This window comes from Cervus elaphus, chromosome 10, assembly GCF_910594005.1.
Source record: "Cervus elaphus chromosome 10, mCerEla1.1, whole genome shotgun sequence".
Lineage (NCBI taxonomy): Eukaryota > Metazoa > Chordata > Mammalia > Artiodactyla > Cervidae > Cervus > Cervus elaphus.
In genome coordinates, this window is record NC_057824.1 from 50,555,314 (window position 1) to 50,567,713 (window position 12,400).

General features: G+C 59.3%; 1 protein-coding gene across 4 annotated transcripts; it reads right to left on the bottom strand.

Moving 5' to 3' along the window:
* Window position 1: 1 nt before the first annotated feature.
* CPSF4 (cleavage and polyadenylation specific factor 4) lies at window positions 2-12,323 on the bottom strand. 4 transcript variants are annotated; one of them, XM_043915284.1, is made up of 8 exons: window positions 12,064-12,319; window positions 9,167-9,217; window positions 8,554-8,706; window positions 6,740-6,835; window positions 6,273-6,366; window positions 5,111-5,183; window positions 3,534-3,626; window positions 2-918 (listed from the first exon to the last, which is right to left on the bottom strand). In XM_043915284.1, the coding sequence occupies exons 1-8, from the start codon at window positions 12,164-12,166 to the stop codon at window positions 850-852; spliced, it is 732 nt and encodes a 243-aa protein (XP_043771219.1). In that variant the 5' UTR covers window positions 12,167-12,319; the 3' UTR covers window positions 2-849. The 4 variants fall into 4 exon arrangements, with proteins under 4 accessions (XP_043771219.1, XP_043771220.1, XP_043771218.1 ...); XM_043915283.1 differs by having other exon boundaries at window positions 587-918; window positions 3,534-3,629; window positions 12,064-12,318; XM_043915281.1 differs by having other exon boundaries at window positions 623-918; window positions 3,534-3,704; window positions 12,064-12,321.
* Window positions 12,324-12,400: the final 77 nt, after the last annotated feature.

Below are 12,400 nucleotides of genomic sequence, written 5' to 3' on the forward strand. Positions count from 1 at the left end.
CTTACAAAACAAGCTTTAATCAGCTTCATAGAAATGGTTCCTGTAGTTGAACTCGAATAGGCCCATTTGCCCCGCAGGTTGCAGGTGCCAGTTTCACATTTCCAGGCTCAGAGGCAGGGGCCTCTCCTCTGGGCCGGTGGTGTCTGACAGTACAGATGCTCGATGGCACGGGAGGTAGGTGCACAGGTGGACTGCGTGTCTGTGGAAAGGCTGGCGGCAGCTCCAGCGTAAGGTGTACCTTAAACACCGTCAGGCAGGTGCCCCGGGAAGATACGCCCAGAGGAAAAAGGCCATCACACCTGACAGCCTTGGCCCTGCACCCTTCCTCAGCCGTGGCCACCGGGGAGCAGGACCCGGCTGAGGCAGCAAGCGCGTGAGCTTGCCCTGGGGGGCCGCCTCGTTCAAATCCCACCAACAGATGAGCCTCTGATTCGGCAGGACAGGGAGGAAGCGGGCACGACCCGGCTGCAGCTTTAAACACTCCACCAGCCCCCGGTGTTTAAGGAGGCCCGAGGGGAAGGGCTGCCCTCTCTACAGAACTGCCATAAGCACAAGCCCTTTCCCACAGCTCCCTCTCTCCTGAGAGGGTGGTGTGCGGAGTCCCAGACAGGAGGCCAACCTGAGGGGCCAGACTGGAATATGTTCCCCTTTTAAAGGAGATTACAGCAAAATGACGGGGATACTGACAAGACGGAGCCCCTAAGGGTAAAACCCAGGTGCCTGCCTGCCGGCTCCAGCCAGAGCTGCACCACCGCTGGTGTTAAACAGTTAGACGCACACTCCCAGGAATGGCCCAGAGCGCCGCCCGCACGGGGCCCCCAGGCTGCTCTGAGCCGGCTCCGGCTGCTGTCACTGTCCGCTGAGAAAGGCCAAGTGCCCTTTGGTGCATCTGTTGGCGTAGTGTCCTTTTTCACCACACTGGGAACAGCGGGGAGGGAGGAACAAACAGAAAACACTGTTTCAGATGCAGTTCTCAACTGAGGCAGCACCCCACCCAGTACCAGGCTGGGGACAGGGATGCTGGAATTCTGGGGTGTAGAGACTCATTCAGGTGGGAAGCGAGTTCCAGAAAGTCAAGGGGCCCAGGAACCACAGGCAGCAGCTAACTCAGCGGGCAGAAGCAAGCACGTGGCCACGGCAGCCTCTGGTGTTCGGGCTCAGAAGAAACGCCCAGGGCACCAGAGAGCCCCCTGAGCAGGGACCGCGCCCCGCTGCACCTGGCCGGCCGGTCACTTACCTCTGAGGCACAGCTCTGGGACTCCCCGGGGACAGGGAGGCGGCAACGCGGGAGAGCCCCAGGCTGCTCCCCCAACTCAGGGACTCTGTGCGTGGACAGAGGGTGGGCTGCACCCAAAGGGCTCTCCCTCCGGGCTCCTGCATACTTGTCTAAGCTACCCCTGGGCCAGGTTTGGTCACGGGATCAGAGAGACGGGAAAATTGATTAGACTTGGGTCAACAGATCTGGCAGAATCTCCTTAAAACATCTAGCACTGACCCTGGCTTCCTGTCCCTGCTGACGATCCAGACCCTCCCTTAGTTTCTCTTCATCCATTCTCCTTACTCCTCAGAGAGCACAAGGGGATTATAAGGAAGGAAAAGGCAGCCTCAGCCACTGAACAAGGGGTCAGGAGACAGACAGGGGCACCCATCCGACACCAGCCCCCAGCGCCCTCTCAGTCCTCTCTTCGTCGGTCTGGAACTTGGGGCTTTGGCCTGTTCTACCCCCTGACCCCAGTTCCCAAGCTCTCGAGCCCGTCTGACCTGCAGGTGTCAGCCGTGTGCACGAGTGGCCTGCACGGCCGCCAGCTGGGCCTTTGGTAACCAGAGGGGGGGACTGAGCGCCTCCGCTTACAGCACCTGGCATGTCTACTGGCCTCCCGGAGTCCCAAGGCGGCTTTAATATCAACTGTGCCCGTGGCATGAAGGGGTGGTCAGGTTCGTCCCCTAGCCCCGTCTTTCTACGGAAGCTGGCTCTTCAGAGGCCCTGCTGAGTCCTGGAGGGGCGAGGCGACAGCACAGCTGACCCAGGACGCCCGAGGCGCCTGGCTGCGCTTGGGCGCTGCCTGGTCGGAAGCCGCCTGACAACCTCCCCCTCACTCACCTGCTTCCACAGCCCCTTTCCACATTCTCCTCGCCGGTCAGGGCTCAGGCTCATAAATTTGTGAGGTCTTCCCTACACACATGGGCACTCCTAACTGGTGTCTGGGCACCTGCCTCCCCCTCCCTCAGAACACAGAGCCCCTCCTGGGAAGGAGCGACGGCAGAGGGTCTTCTCCGCAGAGGAGGTGCTCAGCGAGTGTCTGGCGGCCATAGTGGCTCAGCCCTTCCTGAAGGCAAGTTCTAGGGACAATATAAGCGTATAGTTTTTGACTCGGCCCTTCTATTTGTGGGTGCTCCAGACGCCAGACAAGAGCTCACCAATGTCTGTCAGGCTTAGCGCTGTTTTTAGCAGCAAAAACTAGAACTAATTACCAACAGAGAACTGGTAAAATGATGGAGCCACTGAAAGACCTTGGAGTAACTTATCCTGACACAGACCCAGAATCTAAGGTAAAAGGGACCCGAGGACACTACACCCGAGGGCCCTGTTCATGTTGAAGTTCATCTTGTCCTTGTGCTCGTGTGAGTAGGTTCGGAAGAGCACGTCTCCGAGTGGTGCCCCTGTAGGAGCTGTGAGTGCAGAGGGCACAGAAAACGGCGTGGTGGGTGGGTGGCCACGCGCAGCAGCTTCCCTCAGGAGAGGTGGGGATAAAGGACAGCACCCACGGTGCACCCCCAGCACTTTGCATCATTAGAAGTCTTCACAAGAAACAGACTCATTCTGTGTTCCGTCTGATCCCCCCAGATCTGAAGCCTCTGTGAACCTCGTTCTGCTGGTCGTTTCTGCTCACTCGCTGGTGTCTATTCCCGTCTACAGTGTTTAGTTCCAAGCTCTCTTCTGGGGAAACCTCATTGTGGGAATTCTGTGTGGACTGGGTTGAGAATATCTTGAAGCTACGTTGCCGGGGGCTGTTTCAGATTAGAAAATGCAGCCTGTGGCTTTTTGGCCCTCACCAAGGCTCAAACTCGAGGAAGGGCTTGCCCACCAGTGACGAACATCTCTGAAAGGACCTTCCTCACCCACTCTCCACCCAGAGCCAAGAGTTTTCCCTGAAGGCCCCATTTTGTGTGTATGTGTCCTGATTCCTCAGCACGCAGACCTAAACCTTTGTCCCTTCCCTCAAGTGTGCCGCACGGGGTGTGAGAACCCCGCGCCCGCAGAGGTTCAGGGCTCACTCCATTCCTGGGCTCTGGAAGATCCCCATCCCTTTCTTGCGTGTGCAATCCGTTCACGCAACAGCAGCTGTTTAGTTGTTAACCTGGCCTTAGTGTGTCGTGGAAGTGGCATGGTCTAGCTCACCGGAGTGGCCCCGTTTTGCTCTTCCAATTAGCAAAAATAAAGATGTCTTCATTCTTCAACATGAGCTAACTCTCTGGGGAAGGAGGGAATGGCCATGGACTGTGAAAGCGCCCCCGCCAGCCCCAGGACTCACCTTGTAGCAGGTGACCTGCTCCAGCGGCCGGGGTCCTCGGTTGCCTGCACTGCTGTTTTGACTCTGCATGACCCCGATGACCTGCGGGGTTCTCTGCTGGTTGGGAGAAGAGTTCTGACTCGTTAACTGGATCAAGGAGGACGACCTTTGTAATGGCGGATTGTTACTTTGCTGGAAAGAGTTACACAACACGGTTTTACTGCGGAAAACACGTGCAGGCAGACTACCAATGGGGAGAGGAAAAAAGAGGGCGGGCTTTCTCCCGCACGACCGTGACCGTGACCAGCAGGAAGAAGGGCTTCCGTGGCGGCCCCACTCGGGAGAGCAGGCGGAAAAGAAACGTCTGGTGATGATGGCAGGAGCCGCTGCCCGAAAAACACCATGCAGACACACAAAAACGAAAAAGAAAAGTGGAAAACAAAACACCAAAGAGACAGGCGGTCTCTGGGGCGGCAGGGCGAGGGCATGAGCAGGCCTTACTTTTGTTTGTGAGGTTCTAGCTTCAGGTCAGGATGAACGCTTGGTTCAGCCAGCTGTTTAGAGCCTACACGGCGGGCAACAGTCACAGAAACGAGTCGGAGGCTGACACGCTGACCTGCGGTCTAGGGGCTGAGAGGGCCCTCCGCTAGGGAGCAGGGGGGACGGGGCACCTCGGCGGGGCCCGACCCGGTGGGACCCTGCGTCTGGGCCCATCAGTGCAGGAGCCCGAGCTGGGGACTGGGAACGCCTGGCTCAGCTGACAGCAGTTCTCTTGGTTTATCCCACACACTCGGGGTGGTGGGGGTCAGGGTGGTGAGGGTGGCCGCATCCCCTCCCAGCTGCTTGACCTCCAACACAGACGGAGGGCCAGACTGGGCCCCGACAGCAGGCTCAGAGTCCAGCCAGGTGAGAGGTGAGGCTTCACGACCGGCGGGCAGCTCATCAGCCTGCTAAGACCCCACTGGGGACACCCGCCTGGCCTTCCTCCAGGACCTGCCCACCGCCCGTAACCAAACCCAAAGTGCCCTTCGTTTGGGGGGCACTGCTGCAGATTCCCATGTGTTCAGGGCAGTTCCCTCTCGTTACGCTCGAGGGGAACGGCCCACTGCGGGGTGGGTGTGGGGCCCCCTCACCTAGGAGACTGGAGCCAGCTGGTCCCTCAGCCTCTGTGCCCAGCATCCCTTCCCACAATTGGGCCGGGCCAGAGAAAGAGGCGACCTCGCCTCTGCTCCCAGGTCTGCTCCCGCCCTGCCGGGCCCCTCGGGAGAGTCCCGTTGTGGAGGGAGGGGTCTGCAGCTAGCACAGCAGACATGGGGCGCCCAGCTGCCTACAGGCCCACAGGCCAGACGGGAAGAGGAGCCTGGCGGGCGCCTGGCTGTAGCAGGCCGCCCTCCACCTCGAGCAGGTGCCGGCTGCTCTGCCCCCTTGGAGTTTCTCCAGAACTCGGGTGACTCCCCTCCGCTCCGGCCCCTGCCCCTACCCTCCTCTCACGGCCTCCCGCCGGCTCCCCGGCGGACTCCGCACCGAGGCGGGCACTGGGGGTGCTGTGGCCAGGGCGCTGCCGGGCCCCGCAGCACCGCGGGCCCGGGGCACGGTACCTTTGTGGGTGGCTGCGTCTGCTGCGGCAGCGGCGGCTGCTCGGTGGTTCCCATCGGCAGTTCAAATCGAGGGCTGGTCACGAGAGGAGAAGAGGAGGGGACAGAGGAGCTAGGCGGGCGGGGCTCCCACGTTCTGGCCCCAGGAAAATCCCAGCTGGCCTCTCGCCGAGCCCAGGGCCACACGAGCCACCTGGACAGAGGGCGGGGGCTGGTATTCACCTCCGCCAGGCTTCGGGACGGATCTGAGGCGTCTGGACTAGACCCAGCTCTGCCTACACCGAGCCGTGAGCCCCGGCGAGCAGTGCTCAGAGAGAGGAAGGAGACACGGTTGGAGGGCACAGAGACGCTCCCGGCACACACCCTTCGCTGCAGGGACGGTGTTAGACCTCTGCCCACAGAGTCCTGGTGGACATGCCCCCCCACCCCCCGCCCACACAGAGGAACCCCTGGGCCACCTGCAGGCTCCCGGGCTTGCATCTCGGGTGGGGGACCAAGCCAGCAGCACCAGCCACCTGCCCACCACGTGGCAGTGAGGACATGGCTGCCAGGCCGGTGTCAGCGGTGTGGACGGAGGAAGCGAGGGGTGGGGGCAGCTGACACTACTCTGGGCGCCGCCACCCACGACCACCCAAAGTGACAGACGGGCACGGAGGCCCAGGGGAGGAGCGCTGGGCCCTGCTGGCAGGAGGACTGGGCTCTAGAGGCCACAGACCTGCCTCTGACCAAGCGCCCCCACCTGTCCCCACCTGCCCCTGGCCAGGGGCGGGGCTCGGAGCCTCAGCATTCCCATGTGTGAAATGGGGACCTTCTTTCACACGAGGGTCTCTGAACCAGTGAAAAGGGAAGCCCAAGCTCAGTGCCTTCACGCAGGAGGCCCTGCCTGAGACAAGTTCCCTTCCATGAGGGCACAGGTTCTTAGCTTGAGGTCATGTGTGTCTGAGTTTTTCTGGAGTACAGGGACCAGAGTTTTTACCTGAAGCCAAGATGGACTGTGACCCAGTAAAGGTCAAACCCTGGTTTAGGCAGAACCACCTCTGGGCTCAGAGCAGTGGTGGCCCCTCCCTGCCTTCCACCCGTCCCCAGACCCAGTCATGACGCTGCCCAGTGATCAAAGCCCAGATGGGCCCAGGAGAGACACGGGGGCACGGGGCCTGGTACTCACTGCATGAATTTACAGGAGGGCCCCTCCGGGCAGAATCCCACAAGGTAATTGACACAGATGACTCTCCGCGTGTGCCGGTGCCTGCACAGGGGGCCTGCGGAGCCGAGCACAGGCCCACTCAGACCGTCTCCTCTCTGGGGGACGCCCTCATGCCCCTCTGCGACTCGAGCCCTGCCCACACCGGCACCCCGGGGTCAGAGCACAACAACAGGGCTTCAGATGCTGGCTCTGACTCGTGTTCAGCAGGGCGGTGGGCAAGACACACAGACTTTCAAACACTAGTCTCCTGGTCAGACATCTAGGTGAGGATGCGGTCCAGGGGTGCCTGTCCTGGGGAGGGACGTGAGGGTGTGACAAAGCCTCACCAGCCCCCAAATGCCTAACACGATGTTTGTAGGAACAGGAGGGACGTGGGCAGGGGGGGCAGGACGGGCCTCTGGCCGGGAGCCCAGCTCCCCCACACCTACCGTGCTTGCAGAAGCCGCGGTCGTACCACGGGCAGTCCTTGATCTTGGACTCGGGGTCAATGTGCAGGAAGGGGCACTCCTTGTTGCTGCACTCCCCTGCGGGGACCAGACAGGCGTCCACCTCGGGGCGCGGGACCCAGACCCACCCCCGATCCTCCAGAGGCCAGGGCCGTGGGACAGCAGGGAGGGCTGGGGGTTCCGGTGCCCTGTCCTGGCCCAGCGAGCCCTGAGACCCAGGGCAGTGTGTCTCGGAGCCTCAGTCTCCTGGCCTGTACCTGGGCTGCGACGGTCCTTCCCCCACAGTCTGTGCTGCCTCGAGGGTCACAGACACTGACAGGCGGGCACAGGGTACACCTCGTCAAACTCGTCAAACAGCTCCCGGCTCCACCCCTCACCCAGAGGAGGTGTCCTGGGCATTGTGGGGGGTCCAGATGTGCAACACACCAGCTGAGACCAGTGGGGAAATTACCGGTCTGCGCTGATGCGTTCTTCATGTTGGGACAGGGAGAAGATCTGAGAACTGCCTCTCAGGACAAGAGGAGGGAAGCTCTGGGAACTCACAGCTGGGGCCCTCTGGTTGTGTAGTCGCTCAGTCGAGTCCGACTCTCTGTGAACCCGTGGACTATAGCCCGCCAGGCTCCTCTGTCCATGGGATTTCCCAGGCAAGAATACTGGAGTGGGCTGCCATTTCCTTCTCCAAGCAGTCTTCCCAACCCAGGGATGAAACCAGCTTATATTGCCTCTACAAAAAAAGCTACAACTATCATGAACAAGCCAGCAGGCCTACCTGTCGGGCTGCTGAAAGAATTAAGGTCTCCTCGGACAACAGTGCACAGCAGGCTGCCAGCCCCCTGCCTGAGGCCAGCAGTTCCAGGGTCAGAGCCCAGCCTCATCCTGACCAACAGGGCTTCTTCCTGGGCAGCCTCGCCCAGGGCAGAGCCGGGGAGTCTAGTTCCATCGGGGAGCACGTCAGCTGCACCGAGCCCTGGGCCAGTCCTACCGCCCCGGCTTCACAGAGTTCATAAGCTCAGCGGAGGCCACGTGTCCTTTGAGCAGAAACAAAGGCAATCGCCGTTTCCCAGGTAAAGAGGAGGGCTTTCTGCCACCAGAAGACGGTGTGCCCCACTGGCTGTTCTTAAGGACTGTTTTAAGGAGATCAGTCCTGAGTGTTCTTTGGAAGGACTGATGTTGAAGCTGAAACTCCAATACTTTGGCCCCTGATACGAAGAGCTGACTCATTTGAAAAGACCCTGATGCTGGGAAAGACTGAAGGCGGGAGGAGAAGGGGACGACAGAGGGTGAGCTGGTTGGATGGCATCACTGACTCAGTGGACATGAGTTTAAGTAAACTCCGGGAGCTGGTGGTGGACAGGGAGGCCTGACGTGCTACAGTCCATGGGGTCGCAAAGAGTCAGACACGACTGAGCGGCTGAACGGAACTGACTGAGGACAGCCCGGCGCCTACCTGGGATCACACTTCTAGAGAGAAGGCCTCTAGCCACCACTCCAGCAGCAACGGGTGACTAAGGGAGAAGGTTCACTGGAGCAGAAACAAGGCCCCCAGCCAGCTGCCCTGTGCCTGTGCCTGCCGCGAGACCCAGATCTGCCTCAACCTCCCAAAGTGCCCGCAAGTGCTCGAAAACGGACGCACGGGGAGACACGGGGGTCAGGAGAGAATAACCCCAAGTTCCCACAACTAAAGGGCCTGCTGAGGTCGGCAGGCACCGCGCGCGCCGGAGCACCCGCTCACGCCCGGAGTCTCATGCCTGTGGAGCCTCCGGGGGCTCCCCAGCCCGCCCCGGGGGCCGCCTCACCGAACTTGGAGTAGAAGTAGCACTCGGGCATCTTGGTCATGTCGTACTCGTGTAGGAACTCGCACTGGTCCCCCTTCTTGCACAGCCCCCGCAGCCAGTGCTTGCACACCACCGTCTTCTCACCACTGATGTGGCGGAACGGGCACATGCCCCCTGCCGGGGAAGATGCATGTGAAGACCCAGCGCCCCCGCGAGCCGCGTGTCCGAGAACGTGGTGGCTGCCCTGGCGGGAGGTGGTGTGATTTCAGGCTGCACATGAGCACGCGCTTCAGGTTTTAATAGTTGTGGATTTTATTGTGATGTGTCTTGGGAAAATATAAAACATCCAATCGAGGTATCAACAGATATTTCTCCAAGATGGAAACTTAAGAAGCCTAAGGGAGGTGGGGGGAAGGGGGGGCATTTTTCTTAATTTAAAGAACAGTTCTGGTGATATAAAGACACGTCAACATTTGTAGGAGCAGTAAAAGACTGGGGGTGGAGGAACACACCTAGGGACACCGTGAGTCTGCAGAAAGCAGTGCGAACCAGGGATCCGACAGCTTGTGGGTCTGCCCAGGGACAGGGTGGTGGAGGGCACCTCGGGGGCATGCAGGAAGCCAGGGTCTCTTACCTTTGCCACAGGCAGCTTTCAAAAAGAATTCACAGACAGCAGCTCCCGACTCTGCAGAAAGAATGAGAGGTGTCAAACAGGGTGAGATGTGACTGCTACCTGTGACATCTGAACACGGGGTGGGGACCCTTCTGGCCTTTAACCCATGGAGGAGTCAAGGTACAGGAAACAGAAACCTGATCACAGTGGGGAGGAGAACGCTCCCCACTGTGACATCCAGGACCTCCCACAAGCAAGATGCTTTCCAGGGGTCAGAAGTGGATGGGAGAAGGAATGACGGAGGACAAGGTCACAGAGATTAATTACTCCCCGCCCAGACCTTCCAGAAGGCTGATCCAGGAGGCTCTTTATCCTGAGGGCAGAGGGATGTAATGATCTAGGAAGAACAAGCCAGTGGGGATTCTCAGGAGGAGCCTGCCCTAGAGAAGAGGCGGGTGCCTCAGAGACGCTATTTTGGAGGCAAGAGCATCACTGAAGACACGGGAGCAGGACTGCTTTTGGTATGCCACGCCAACATGCAATAATTAAAGGAGCACGGACTTCCGCTCCCACAGATGCAGCTGGTTCAGGTGAGGGGAGCAGAATAAAAGCTGAGCGCTGAGAAACCAATGGGGTCCAGGGCTGTTCCAAGGAGCCCAAGAATTCACCTGCCATGGCCATCAGAACAAAAAGTCTGTGGCTTCTCAGTTTTCTCTATCAGCAGGCATCGTGGGAAACCCACCGACACCATCTCTAAAGACCACTTGCATGCCTCTGCTTGCTAACTTGCAAGAGACTCGTTGGCTTCTTGGAAGCAGGCAGATTTTGCTAGGACAGATTTAAGGTTACAGAAGTAGGAGTCACAGGGGTGTCACTTGTTCGCATTTCAAAAAAGTCTGAGAAGTCTTGTTAAGACATTAGAAAAGTACCATTTAAGAGTATTTCTGGGCCTTCATCCTTTACAGAGGTTAAGTCTGTTTCATTCCTTAAAGTACACTGCCCTGGGGGTCAGGTTTTAGGCAGACAGGATAAAGGAGTTTGCCTTCAAGACAGAACTGATATGTCTACTCCACATCAGGAAGGGAATGGGGACTTCCCTGGTGGTCCAGTGGTTAAGAATCCACCACCTTGCAATACAGGGGACAAAGGTTCGATTCTTGGTCAGTAAACTTAAGATCCCACATGTCCCAGAGCAACAAAGCCCGTGCTCTGGAGCGTGAGGGCCGCAATGAAGATTCTGCTTGCCACAACTAGACCCAACACAGCTAAATAATATTTTTTAAAAAAGAATGAGGTGTAGGGATGAGAGAGGAAGGGCCGTGGCCTCCCTGGATTCTAACACACTGACCGTGATCCTGGGCAGGTGGCGCGAGTGCTGAGGGCGCTCACCAAGTCAGAGGTAGTACCTGTGGCCAGGTGTGTCCTGGACCCTCTCTAAGAACAGGTTTGTTCTCACCTCTGCACCTGCCCTCAGAGTCAAGTATCTGCTCCCAAGCTGGAGCGGGGAGAGGGAGAGAGCTGCCCTGCATGGAGGGCAGCTAGTGCCATCGGCCAAGGAAAAGGCCACACGTGTGAATGAATGTATAAGTACGAAGTGATCACGTGAGTGGACGAGTAGGTTTAAGAGTATCTGAATGTAAGCAGCAGCTTATAAGCCATGTACAGTGGAGACAGTGTAAAGTAAGGCTGTTTGGGTTATGTCTCTGGGGCGTGAGCATTATCTTAGAAGTGTCAGCGTGAGAGCGACACCTCAGAGGTCATGTGTACATGAGAAGTGTGGCCTCTTGAGGGGAATGAGGCTGCAGGGAGACTCGACCAGCCCGGGGACAGCAGGAGGACCGTGGGCTGCGGCCCATGTCCTCTGCGGTTATGGGAGACAGCCCGGGAACTGCAGATAGAAAGATCAAGAGCCCTGGTGAGCTCACCTGGCTCCATCTGGAGCTCAGTGGTCTTTGGCAAGTCCTCCAACTCCCCCCCCACCCCCCGCCCCAGGCTTCAGTTAGCCCATCTGTGGCTTGAGCTCAATGAGCTCTAAGAGTCCTCTGAAATGTAATGTTATAGCATTAGATTTCAAGTATGTCTGGAAAGGAGAAAGGAAACCGTTCATTTCTTTTCAAGTGCTATATGTCTCAAGGAATTCCCTGGCAGTCCAGTGGTTAGGACTCCCCACTTTCACTGCCATGGCCAAGGCTCAATCCCTGGTGGGGGGACCAAGATCTCAGCAAGCGGGGTGGGGTGACCAAAGTAAATAAAGTGCTAGACATCCCATCTGAGTTGGGGGGTGGGGGGGTGGGGCGGGGGAAGCCAGGAGCCATCATGTGGTGGGGGAGAGTGAAGTGAAGGGAACTTAAGTAGCTGCCTGGGTGGATGAATGACCCAGAGGTGGGGTCCAGAGAAACACTGAGGTATGGGGTCCCAGGAGCGCGAGTCCTAGGAGAAAAATGGAGCTTGAGAGTCTTCTTGGGGGTCTCCTACAGAGACGGGGGGGGGGGGTGGGTCCTTCCCACAGCAAGGCTTCTCCAACGGCCCAGTTTTGACGAAAGCAAGAAGGCGCTCAAAGGGGGGCTGGAGGTGGGGAAAGGGGCTATCTTAGTACGTCTCTGTAGCTGGAGAGTGTGTGCCAGTGGGGGCAGGATTTCCAACCCAGGGTACCCGCCTTCTTTTAAGAGTTATTCCAACTGCCCGACGTCGCCCTGCCTTTCTGAAGCCTGCATTCGAACAGCCCCCGGGAACGGGGGTTCCCTACTCAAAATAACGGAGGGGGAGGTGTCCCAGGATCGGGGGGAAAGGAGTCCCAGGACCGAGGGGGAGGAGCTCCCGGGCGGAGAGAGAAGGCGTCCGGGAACCAAAGGAGGGAGGTACCGGGGCTGAGTCGGTCGCGCCCCTCGCCCGCCCGCCCGCCGCGACCCCGCGCTCACTGTCCATGCCGGGGAAGGGCAGCGGCTGCGCCCCGAGCTGCTGCTCCACGGCGATCTCCAAGTCGAACTTGATGTGGTCCACGCTGGCGATGATTTCCTGCATGGTGGCGGCGGCGGCCACACCGGCCCGGCTCCCGCTCAGATCCCCGGCCGCCCTCACACCTCTACCCGCCGCCGGCTCAGCCGCACACGGCGCCCCGCAGCCTCGCCTCGCCTCGCCTCGCCTCGCCTCGCAGCCGCCGCCGCCGCCACCGCCGCCGCCGCCCGAGGGATGCCGGGAGCTCCGGGAGCCCGCGCCGGCCCTTTTCGCCTGTTCAGGCCGGGCCAATGGAGAGCA